Genomic DNA, 12636 nt, shown 5'->3' with positions numbered 1-12636 from the left:
AGAGAAGGCCCTTTATTTTGCTCTAAATAGCCTGATTTTAGCCTATATTTACCTTATTTTAGGTTTTCAGATGTACAATTTCCAACCCCCCCCCCGGCAATTAGGTCCCCCTCGTTTATTAAAATCTTGAAAGTTTTCCAACCCCCCGTTTATCTGGCCTAAGAGTATCCTCGTAAGAATCATCGTAAATAAATTCTCCACCATGATCCTTTCCCTTTAAATCCACCATGGTCATCACAATCTAAACGTCCATTAATGAGGATATAATGATATGGCCCCCCGTAGATACCATGATTATACAACCGTTGAGCATTATTTCCCCAACCAAACCTATTTGATTGACTTGACATGAAACTTGTGTCGCCACTCATAGGCGTCAAGCTGGAACCAATGTCTGAGCATGCAGCGTTATTCTGATCAGGTTTACAATTCATTACACCTACTCTCTTTAACACGTAATCTATAAGATATCTTCCCCACTTGTTTTCAATGTTATTCTTGAAATGTACCATTCGGCCGTGTGATGGTTTGTAACATTGAAAACGGATTTCTTGTATTGATGACCATTCATTGATAGGAACAAGTTCAGAGGTGCTCAAAACCATTCCGTTCATATGCGCTCCTGTGAAGTATGTTTTCATGTTGATATAATTAATTCGAGGTGGGTTGTTAGTTTCCTCGATGCTGTAATTAGCGATTAGCATCCATCCACCTTTAAATTATGAATAATAAAGTTTTCATTAAAAAATGATGACTGTGATAGTTGTGGTTCCATGTCAAATTTTAAAACTGTAATGATCCTTTCAGAATGCACTAAATCTTGTGTTTATTGACCAAGAATCTGCGCAAGTGCTGTTTTTTTTATTCCAGTTAATCGGGGAGGGGGCACTCGTTCTGAAAACGACCATACGTTCGGCCCAAAAATTGACTTTCAAAATCGGACCCTTACAGTGCAGAAACCGACAAAAAGTACACCCTTCGTCAAATGGAACACCTCCCTTTCGAAAAGGTAATTTTTGAGACATACAGATGGGGAATATATACATGTACAAGAGTGCGAGCAGCACACTATTGAATAATTTGGTTTAATTTCCTTCCTTACGAAGGAAGAATATATTTCATTTGAATATTTTCATAGGAACAAGGTGATACCCTTACAGTGCAGGTACAGCTAAAAAACATACCCTTACAGTGCAACACTGGTCAAAAAATACTCTTACGGTACACTAGCTGAACCTTGAAAACCCGACTCTTAAGTGCCGCACGTCTGGTAGGTCAATTACCTTGAGTGCCCCCCCCGGGCAATTAATAGACAATAGACGATGAGAGGAAGACAAATTCTTACCCATGTCTTCTTCCATATCACAAAATACAGTTCTGGTGTAACCTGCCAACAGTATGTTGTAATAACCAGAAGGTGAAGAGGGAATTTTCTCCTTTATTTCTTTGCACGATCCCACTGTGAATAAGAAACATTTCAATAAATAAGGTCAAGGCAAATTAATTTATTTCTTCAGATACATTAAAGTAAGAAATTTTGGCTGGAATTTAATTTGGTTGATGGCCGAAAATTTTTTTTCAGAGGGAATTTAATTTGGCGGCCAACTTGAAAAATTAAATTTGGCGGGAATTTAATTTGGAGGATGATGGAAAAAATTTAAATTTGGCGCGAATTTAATTAAAGGTCAAAATCCGCCAAATCCGCCAAATTTTTTTATGAGAACAAACTTTATAAGAATATCAGGCTTCGAAGGCCAAATGAACTAAAATATTAACAAAGGGGTGAATATAAGAACATGTCAAGAAACATTTTAGGCTTAAAACTAAAAAAATTAAGAACATTCGAAGGCTTCGAAAACTTTTTGATGTTCTTATAAAATAACGTGTTGAACGGTGAAAAATTAGTTAACGTTTAATTATTCCAGGATCTTGATTGTCTTAAAAAGGGGCTTCGGAACCTACTACATATGATAATTTCCGTCCAAACTAAGGACGTATGATACCATGACAATCCTATTGTCTACACAAGATCACTAAAAAAGGTTACAGTTTTGGAGGTGGGATGGATTTGAAAACGGTGGTTAGCCCGGGGCGGAGTAAGCAGTGGCGGAGTGACAAATTTACAATTTGTTTCAAACTCTACCGCCACTATTCTCCTGTAAACTGCCCTGACGCCCTGACTCTGTGCATAAACATTTTCCCACGTTTACTGACCATCTAACGGACGATATGATACAGAAGTTTGAAGTAGAAGAAGACTTACTCTGACAGGAGAAGGTGTTTTGAAGGTAATTCGGCACACACATATACCCCTTTTCACACTTCTGTCTCATGCATTTATTCTAAAAAAACATATGGAGGATGCACAGTTGTATTTTGAAACCAAAATATTCACGCATTCACGCAATATTTGTCTAAATCCACAAAAAGCTGAATTTATAAAAAGATTCCTAACCCCTTCCGCGAAAATTGTTGAAACTAGAAACTTTTGCGGGCAGAAACTTTCGCGAATTTTACTTTTGGAACGAATTCAGTGGATAAAATATTCGTGAATTTTAGAATGTTATCTCATTTTGCAGCCAAAAAAGCGATAAAAATGCACAAAAACTGAAAATTGATTATGAAATAGCAAAATGGTGAAAAATAAGAACGTGTTAAAAGTTAAGAACATAGGAATATTTTGGATGTTCTTATAAAGATGTATGCATAGTTTCTAGAGGGGTCAAGACCCCCCCCCCCCTTATGTGCTAACCCCCCACCTTAGGAAATTAATTTAAAATTTCACCCCCCCCCCCCCCCTTAGAAAATGATTATAAATGAAACGATTGTACAAGAGTCATAATTAGGTTAGATGATTCTTATCAAAGAAGACCCCCCTTAGGTAAGAAGACCCCCCTAGGTAAGAAGACCCCCCCCCCCCTTAACTGGCTAACCCCCCTTAGGAAAGCCCCCCCTGAATGTAGGGGGGGTAGAAACTATGGTATATCGTGAACCGGTGATTCGAACGATGCTTTCTATCTTCCTGCCACATTGTGAAGAAAAGCAAACAGAAACAATAAAACTTACTGCGATGAGAGAATGGGTGATGGATGGATCATTCACCAGTTTCCCTCTTGTAATGTAAATATCTTTATCCAAAATCTCGCACCCATAACCATTTGTTTGTTGTTGGAGATTGATACTCTTACATTCTCCTTTAGTCTTAACGCATTCTTTTACACACATAGATCTGTTTTTGACACTGTACGTTGCCAAAGGTGTGACGTCCAATTTGTGTCCCTTCACATGCTTGAGATTGATATAACTGTAATTCAGTGAGGTATTTGCGTGTGGTGAGTGGTATCGAATGTTTGGTGAGAATTGGTTATTGCCAGCAATGAGTTTAGAACATAAATACACAGTGCCAATTATATAGACCAAGTTGGATGAAACTCTGAAAATCATTTTGCTTATAAAACAGAATGCCGATCGATTTCGTTTTTATCTTGCCATCAATTTCGTTTTTATCTTGCCATCAATTTAATTCGATATGAAGGTCATGTTAGATAAAACACTGAATTTATTCATTTTATATTCATTCCTTATTTCGTTTTCATGCCTCGAAAAGATTTTCTATCAAATTCATTTGAAAATGAATTCGAAAACCACTTTATTGATCAATATGTAACTTTAGATACCAAAACTAAATCCTTTTGGATACCTATTTGGTACCTTGGATATCTATTCGTTAAAAATATTAAAAATTCATTTTTCATTTTATCTATATCTACCATTTTCTATTTATCTTTGATTTATTCCTACTTACTCAGATCATTGGTTTTGCTTTTCTGATGATTGAATTCAACTGAGAAATTAATTGCGATATTTACCACATACCCTAGGCAAGGCTATCATCTGTTAAAGAATAGTGAACATTGGAAAATAAACGTAAAGTTTACAGCCGTTTCGATATTGTATTGAAAAAATAAGTGTAGAGCTTCCCAGCTGGCACACAACGCTGTTTCAACGTTCATCTAACATTATATGGACGTTGTAAACGTTAGATAAACGTTGAAACAACGTTGTGTGCCAGCTGGGTTGTAGCAAACTGTGAGCAAACTCATCACCACTGCTTACTTCGGCCAGAACCAGTCAGTTCTCAAAACTCTAAAGGAGCAGGAAAGGGGAAATCTTGGGTGGGAAATGAAGCCACTTATTTCCCACCCAAGAGGCGTGACCCGTGTGGTTTTCACACAAACACCGGATTGAAATTAGAAATTTATCGCAATATTTCGAAAAATTTAAAAATAAAGGAAGTGCTAGTTTCAATCCAGCCTTACAAAAGGAGCGAAAATCATAAGAATTTACTTTTTCTTGATTGAGTAAGATTGCAGATTCCTCTCCAGCTTTCGGCTTCAAACTCAATGGACGGAACTCTTATCCCACTACTTTAATCTAATAAGACCCCCCCCCGACTAGGAAGATCAGATTGTTTTTTGTATCGTTAATGGACCGGACTGTTAGCAAGAACATTGCATATCCCAACCCAAGTAAAAAGATCATTCGTTCCGACCATCTCCGATTTTTGGCACACGATATTTTATTGTCCGAGACAGAGTGTTTACAAGAGATTTTTTCTTTTATAGGATTAGCCAATCACAATTCTATCTACTACAAATCAACCAATAGAAAACCAACAAAGGATACTATCTGATCAACATGTCTTTTTTCAAGAGGAAACCAAAAGAGGTATTGTCTGAATCCTAAATTCAACCATTCAGAACCATTTGAATGCTTAAAGCATACCTGCTTATTTGTAAATTAAGAGGTCCCCTAGTCGAACTTCTCGATAAATTTACAAATAAGCAGGTGAACTTTGCGTCTTTGGCCCAAATTTAGCCTAGAGTGGATTTAAAAATTTGTTTTCATACCGAAGCTCGAATAACTGAAGAAGGAAGAAAAAGGTTCAAATAAAGTATCTATTTTGATTTCGCAAAGGCCTTTGACACTGTACCTCATCGTCGTTTATGCAAGAAACTATTAGCATACGGCATAGATGGTCCGATAATGTCTTGGGTAAAATCATTTTTAAATGGACGAACCCAATCAGTGAAAGTAAATAAATCATTTTCGATAACGGATCACGTGGTTAGTGGTATCCCACAGGGTAGTGTCCTTGGACCGTTATTGTTCGTTCTTTACATCAACGATCTTCCTGAAAGAGTGATATCATCATTTATACTCCTTTTTGCTGATGACACCAAAATCTTCCAAGAGGTCAACACTATCGAAGACTCTATTTCCATCCAACAGGATATAGACGCGCTAGTCAAGTGGTCGAAAGAATGGTTATTAAATTTCCATCCCGACAAATGTCACGTACTAACTATTGGCAAATTCTCTGACATCAAACATGCCTATCCATATTGTTTGGATGGAAATCAGCATGAACATGTTTTTGAAGAGAAAGATCTTGGGATTGTGATAGACTCAGAACTTACATTCGAGGAGCATATTGCAAAGCAGGTAAAGAAGGCAAATTCAATACTAGGAGTGATTAACAGGAGCTTTGAACATCTGAATCCATCCATCTTCCTAGTACTATATACTTCGTTTGTCCGTCCGCACTTGGAGTATGCTCAGTCGGTATGGTCACCTAAACTTCGAAAATATGTTAATTTGATCGAGGGTGTACAAAGACGCGCCACAAGACTTGTGCCTATCTGCAAAGATATGTCCTATGAAGAACGCTTGCGCATACTTGACCTCCCCACGCTTGAATTCAGGAGACTCTTTTGTGATATGGTCCAAGTATACAAACATCTCCACTACTACGATAAAAATACTCTTCCAAGTAAATTATCGACTCGAACACGTCCGAACAGGAGACACAATGATGAGCTGATACCAAATTTTGGTAAAGATGGATTCCGAGGCGCACAAACCAACTCGTTCTTTTACAGGAGTATACCAACTGGAATAGATTACCAAGATACGTTGTAGAGGCAAAGACTGTCAAAATCTTTAAAGAAAGACTCAACGAAGCTTGGAAAAAACATCCGAAAAGATTCGAGACAAGACAATTGTAATCAAGATCCGGTTCTCAGAGGCCCTCGTGTGCCTTGAACTTGTATACATTATTATTATTTATTATAATTATAAACGGGTCTATAAGCGAGATTTGACTCTACTAACTGGATAACAAAGTTTGATAAAAACTTATGAATTTTTTTTTGATTCTTTCAGCCTAAAACTCCGGAACCATTATCTCCACAAAGTAACGCGCAAGATAACCAAACCAATCGATTATCTCCACAAATCACAGATCAAAATGATGATCTTTTCGGAGATATGGAAGTAGATTTCTCAACAACTACTCCTTCTGTGGATATAGAAACCAGCCCTTACCAGTCCAAAGAAAGTAATGTGAGAGAACTTCAAGACCTGGTTCTCACTACCCCTGTTAATGGTAATCCTTGTTAATCATTATTCAATTTACTCGTACTCCCCCCTCCCCGGATCGAATGAAATGGGGCCCAAAGTTCTATCTCCGAAAATCCCAAATTAAGTTAATTATAGGCTATTCATAGGTTTATTCAAAAATGAATAAATGGGGGTCCTAATAAGAACGCAGGGGGCCCATAATTTTTTCTAAAATTAATAAGCGGGTAGACGTTTATTTGGGACCATAGTAGATGTCTGTTAATGAAGACAGCAAAGGATGTTCACGATTTTATTTTTACTGTTTCCATTTTATCATTATTTTCGACGAGAAAAATAAATAAGATTTGAATATCATCCCCCTTTCATATATTAGACTCCAATATGTAATATTAACGATTCCAAGGGATTCACTGCCCAAATCGGTCCCGTTTGGGTTCCACAGGGGGTCCTTTGAAGGGAGGGGTGACAGTTCAAAAACGAGTTTTCGAGCCTGTGGTAGATCACTGAAAAATGTTAATATTTTTTGAACTATTTATACTCAATGGTGCTGAAACTTAAAAATTATCTTGGTATATAGTTGAATATTCTATATGAAAATTTGAAAAAATTCTTTTGACTACAGTGCATTTTACAGACTAGAATTTCGAATTTATCAAATTTCTTTGAGATTTTTGCGACAAAATCACCTACAGACCTCAAAACCTTAAACTAATATTTTTACAACCTAATATTTGAGGTTTTATAACCCTTCTAAATTTATTTCTGAAATACCTTCAGACTCAGAAGCACAACCATCAGCTTTTGGTTTCATACATGAGCAAGGTAACTTTAATGATTTTTATTTCGAAAAGCTAAATCCTTAATTTTATGTCATACTGGTACTGATTTACTTGAAGCCTTTAATCCCGCTGACCTTTATATACCCTGGACCAAGTTTCTCAATCCCGGCAAAATCTTTGATGGGAGTTTTTCGAAAAGTGGTACCCTAATGGTGGCAATACTCAATAGCGGTTTAAATGCATCGAGAGCGCTACAATCAAGGACAAAAATGATGAGACAGACGAATTAGAAGCTGTTTTCCCCCTTTCCCCCCAATGGCAATGTTTAATGAACGACGAGACAGCCGTACAAAATGAACATTGCCATTGGGGGGGGGGGAGGGGACCTTTATCCAATGTTTTATCAGTAATTCCAAGTGGTTTTCTCAAACATATGTCCTTGATTGTAGACCTATTTTGATGATTTAGTGCTCTTAGACGTTAACTTTTAACACTGTAATGGCTTCTTTACGGATACCAATTCAAAGAAACTTCGATCAAAGATAGCGCATATAGCTTGGTCCAGGGATATATAAAGGTCAGTGTTTCAACCCTAATAATTTTAATGATATAGAGCTCACATTCACTGAAAGGTTTTATTTTTACATAAGTGTTTCATATCAGACACATTTCATATCAGGACAGTGTCTGCCTATTGTTATATTATGCTAATATATAAGCGAAATTTTTTTTTCTTTTCCCCTTTCTGGCCAATCTTGCTTAACATCCGTGCCAATCCAATGTGAAAAAGCTTTTGAATTAAAATTGATGATTAAGCAAACGATATCACTCTTATTTAAAAACAAAACCTTTAATTGCAAGATAGCGTTCGATATATTTTGTCGTAGTATCGATAAAATATTGCTTCGAAAATCAGACGTGTCTGTAGGTTTGCTTATTGATTTATAACCCCCCTCCTTCAACTACATCGTCAACTAATCGTACAGGCATTGATTTTTCCATTTGGAGCTCTACAAATTGAAATTCTATTTTGTATTTCGTTTGGTTTTTTTATTATCTTGATCTTCTTGATCGTTTCCAGAAAGTGAATTAAAAGAAGAACCAACTTCATCGTTCAGTTTCATCGACCAAGGTTTGTTTTCATATTTTCTCTTTTAACAAATTACAGCGCAGTATTTCTTATACTCTACAAAAACTTCATAAATGACATGAGAGAGACTTAGACACCAACCATTTTACATTACTTCATTGATAGACGTTAACACTACTGAAACAGATACTGCTGATAATCTCCCAGAACAAAACGACGACAATAAGGGTCTTAACATCGAGCAATCAACGATGGCTACAGAAAAAGTTACGGATACTGACAGTGTACAAACCGAAATCGAAAGTACGAACAAAGGTAAGTGCAACTACTATTTCTCGACCTTAGGCAAATTAACTTTTTTTAATGGTTATCATAAATTGGGCTTTTCCAGAAATAACCGTATACCCCCTGTTGAGGAGGTCCATTTCCGCTCTAAGGCGGTAAGGTTTGATATGTGCCGGAATTCCATAGGGAGATACAAAAAACCGTCAAAAATAACTGGAATTCCATGGGAGTAGCCTTTTAAATCCTCTAAAATTCTGAATTCCAGAGGGGCTTAAACCTGAAATTGCCTGGAATTCCAGGGGGTTACAGCATTTCCAGCCACACAATGATGGAAATCCTCAACAGGGGGTATACGGTTTTTTTCTGGAAAAGCCCATTTTTGACTCAACATATTAAGGACTTCAACATCAACATTGCGCAATGAACTAGATAACATACCAACAGAATACAAATCAAATCATGGACGGCAAGATTTTAAACTTAGATTTCATAGTTATTGCCATTTGGCCTCGAAATTATTATATGTAAATACTTTTAAAGTTACCTACACTTTTTCGTTTAGTAGGGAATTGCTTACCCAGCCTCTCCTTCCAGCCAAAAACATAGTAGGGTAGTGTCATCAAACATTATCAACCTTTGTTCGATAGATTGATATTTTCGGCTTCTCCGATCCTTCTTATATCACCAAACATTTTACTTAACCGTGTATAGTGAGCCTTTGATATTAGTTTGTGAAAGGATTTCGAAAGTTTTTTTTAAAACCATCGGCATCATTAGGTAAAAGATCTCAATCTTTCTTATTATTCCTTTCTATATCCTTACCTTTATTTCAGATACTAAAGTACCAGTTAAATCAGTTGAAAAGTCTACGACAAGAAAAATCAAGAAACGGACTACAAAAGCCAAACATCCAGGAAGTGCCATTAAAAACAAGTAGGTATTGTTGTTTCCGGAAAGTTTAATTCCAAATTAACAATAAGAAAGCACATGTAATAAAATGCTACTAGCTATGTTGAAATCTAGCAAAAATTCTCGCAGAAAATACTATTTGGAAACGTATACACTCTTTTTTTGTAAGAGCCAGTAAACTTTTGATGAGTCTCGGCTCATGGTTCTTATTTTTCAACACTTTCAGACATAAATTCATCCTGTTCTTATTCAAAGATGAAAGTGAAGTATCGTAATCTTTTAACCTTACTTTTGCAACGTTTACACCCCTGGATTTTCTTAAGATTCAGTCATTCAAGGCTCAGGATTGTTGTTAAATTATTCTTATTTTTTCGGCACTTTGAGCGTCATTGTTCTTATAAAATTGTTCTTATAAAAGAAAAAGAGTGAAGTGGAAATATGCCACTTGTCGGAAAGAAATCGTTAGATTTGACAATCGTTGAAATCCAGCATCAATATTCCACATTAATATTGAAGACGGAATGTTTTGGTTTATAATACTTGGACATTATTTCTTTTGAATACAGTTCTCTTGCCATAAGGGCCAAGTGGAATCATTGGAACAGAAACGGTTTCTTTTCTGTTTTGTAAACTATCAATATAGTAACTCCATCATCAACACTAACACCTTCAAGTTTGCAATGTTTGCCCATATTAGGGTCATTGAATTCTTTGTTCAGTTTATTCTCAAACCCTATTGATATTTTTCGACAGCAAAAGATTTTGTTGCGTTTATCGGTCCAACCTTCGTTTATTACCGGTAGAACTGCTTGGTTAAGTCGTTCAGTTGGAAAATAAGGATTGTCAGTGAAGATGAAGTCCGGTTTCAGTTCGTATTGACTTAGGAGTCCTTCCCATCTTATCGATATTAACAGCGTGTCTCGAGTGCGATATATGTAACCATTTTCCATGTTTTCCCTCAGGAATCTGTACCACGTTTCATATGTACGGAAATAGTTAGAAGAAGCTCTTTTTTTCGAAATATATTTGTTGACCCCCTCCATGAATTTCTCTCCAAGTACTTGTAAATCTTCTGGTGGATGAACCTTCTCTTTGCTCCATCTGTTATTCAACGAACTAAAAGGTTGATTTCCTGCCCCTTCAACTTTCACTTTCGTCATTTGGTTGGAATTGCCTTCAAATTTTTCCTTCAGTGCATTGTTCTCTGCAAGTAAACGTGTATTTTCGTTCTTTAATTCCATAATTTCCAGCTTTAACCGAAGTTTTTCATTTTCATCATTAAGATCCTCCGAAGATCCCTTGCTATTGTAGCATTTCTCGTTCAAACCTCCTGAACCGCTCATCTTGTACACTCACTACACACAAAAGTGAAATGAATCTCGTACACAAACAAACTTTCTCTTCTCTCTCATCAATTTAATTCGTAAGACAGACGCTTCTAAAAAAGTACGTGGTTTTAATCAATGGTATTGCCATAGCAACGTTGTTTGTAAAGAAATACGAGCTTTTTATTTGAAATATGAATAAACCAGCTGCGCTGGAAGGTCAGCCTACATAGCTTAGCTAGGACATAGAATTATTAAAAGAGTTAGAATAGAATCTCTCGCCGTAAAAGATCAATTCTTTTATATAACCTTTTAAAAGCGGCGCTCTTTGATCCTAGAGGCGCGGAACGAAAACACTTCTCTATCCTGGTTTTGAGCAAGAAACTTTCTTGTTTTGAGTAATGATTTTTTTAAATTCATCACTTATGAACTCTCTATCCAACTTGGGTTTTCCACTGATAACTCCCCAGGAAATGATTGAAAACCCCTGAAAATGTGTAAACACATTGCTCAATAGTTCGGCTTTCCAGCTAGCCCGGGGTCCACTTAGAGCTTTTTTATGGACTTTTTGGCGCTGATAAGTGGCCCGGTAGTATATGGTAATATGCTTTTGCCTAGGCGGACTGTAAAACAGTCCGCCAGATTTTAGTTGTTTTTGGAAGGTAAAAACAGTATGAAGCAATATTTTTATTTGAGAATAAGGGATTGCAAATCTGTTAATCGTGTTTGTTTCTCATTTTTGATTATATCCTTCAACTCCAAGTAGTTTTATTGTTATCTTGATTTTTAATTTTTTTTTTCAAAATGGCGACCTCGCCAAATGCTCCTAGTCTACTTGACTGGACTCAGCGTCATAAAAAATTATCAAAAAGCAAAGTTCAGCCAGAAGTAGACTCTAGTCTACTTTCCAGCCATATAAAGGGTTTTACCCTAAGTGAATTCATTGTTTTGAAATTTTGAGTCAAACATTCGAAAGTGTGTTTTTTATATGGTATCTTGAAAGTAAAATAACTTTTGAGGGATATGCGTCGTTTTGATGTCGTTTTAAGGGAGTGTGAGGGATGAGTTTATCTTTCATTAGCTTTTTATTCCATTAAATTTGAGTGGCAGAAAGGCTTTATATTTTGATTTGATTTCAGCTCAAAATTTACCAACAAAAATAATCCGCCATTTTGAATTTTCAATAATTGATTTGTTGATAGTTTGAGCGCCAGAACAATAAAAATGGCTGTTTATATGGTTTCATTTTTTATTGCCTTGTTTTAATGAGAAGTGCATGTTATTCTAGAATTATAAAAAGAACTGTCTGATGAAAATCATGTAAATGTTTTGAAAGATCTGTGCAGACTTGGTGGAGAAAAATTGTTCTGAGGTATGGTTACAAAACAGCGAAGCACATCAGGATCTTCAAGGAAGTGCTCTTAATTTTCTATGGGATCAATTTTGAGGTTCAAAAGGACATGCCATTGGTTTATCCCCAACATGTTTGCAGTAGCTGCAATCAGAAGCTGAGAAGATTGAAAAATGCCCCCCAAGAACACCCAGGAGAGTATCTTCCATCATTTACCTTCCGACAACACGGTGATAACTGTGAAATTTGCTTCAAAGACTGCTTTTTAAATTGAGTGACTTTGATAAAAAAATGACGTCCCTTGGTTTCAATAAGCTTATCAATCCAGTTCGTTGCACCATTCAGACGCATTTATATGATGCAGCGTTTTGTAAATTTTGAAGTTATAAATGATATAACTATGACTATTGACTGTGAAAATCAATGGGAATTACTTGTTCGTGGTAAAAGGGCGTAAAAGACTTCCCAAAAATG

The 12636-nt window shown here is 36.3% G+C and overlaps 2 protein-coding genes across 2 annotated transcripts in view; one reads left to right on the top strand and one right to left on the bottom strand.

Annotated features, from left to right (window-relative positions):
* The window catches only part of LOC136805566 (putative leucine-rich repeat-containing protein DDB_G0290503), a 68658-nt gene that overhangs the window by 37412 nt on the left and 18610 nt on the right, over positions 1-12636 (top strand). The window contains exons 2-7 of the mRNA XM_067062132.1: positions 4626-4728; positions 6226-6448; positions 7201-7245; positions 8284-8334; positions 8458-8607; positions 9411-9510. Of these exons, the coding sequence (XP_066918233.1) occupies positions 4699-4728; positions 6226-6448; positions 7201-7245; positions 8284-8334; positions 8458-8607; positions 9411-9510 (599 nt within the window). The 5' untranslated portion in view covers positions 4626-4698. The remainder of the gene's footprint in view (positions 1-4625; positions 4729-6225; positions 6449-7200; positions 7246-8283; positions 8335-8457; positions 8608-9410; positions 9511-12636) is intronic.
* LOC136805567 (uncharacterized) lies at positions 99-3444 on the bottom strand. The gene is made up of 4 exons (XM_067062133.1): positions 3067-3444; positions 2264-2342; positions 1346-1459; positions 99-712 (listed from the first exon to the last, which is right to left on the bottom strand). The coding sequence occupies exons 1-4, from the start codon at positions 3442-3444 to the stop codon at positions 180-182; spliced, it is 1104 nt and encodes a 367-aa protein (XP_066918234.1). The 3' UTR covers positions 99-179.

Source organism: Clytia hemisphaerica, unplaced genomic scaffold, assembly GCF_902728285.1.
Source record: "Clytia hemisphaerica strain Z4C2 unplaced genomic scaffold, Clytia hemisphaerica genome assembly, whole genome shotgun sequence".
NCBI classification, from domain to species: domain Eukaryota; kingdom Metazoa; phylum Cnidaria; class Hydrozoa; order Leptothecata; family Clytiidae; genus Clytia; species Clytia hemisphaerica.
This window is presented reverse-complemented; position numbering and strand designations above follow the sequence as displayed.

Coding starts and splice junctions, on each gene's coding strand:
- LOC136805567 (XM_067062133.1), bottom strand. CDS start 3,444: ATGATTTTCAGAGTTTCATCCAACTTGGTCTATATAATTGGCACTGTG. Junction 1,460..2,263: donor AAACACCTTCTCCTGTCAGA/GTAAGTCTTCTT, acceptor TCTTATTCACAG/TGGGATCGTGCAAAGAAATA. Junction 713..1,345: donor TGATATGGAAGAAGACATGG/GTAAGAATTTGT, acceptor CATAATTTAAAG/GTGGATGGATGCTAATCGCT.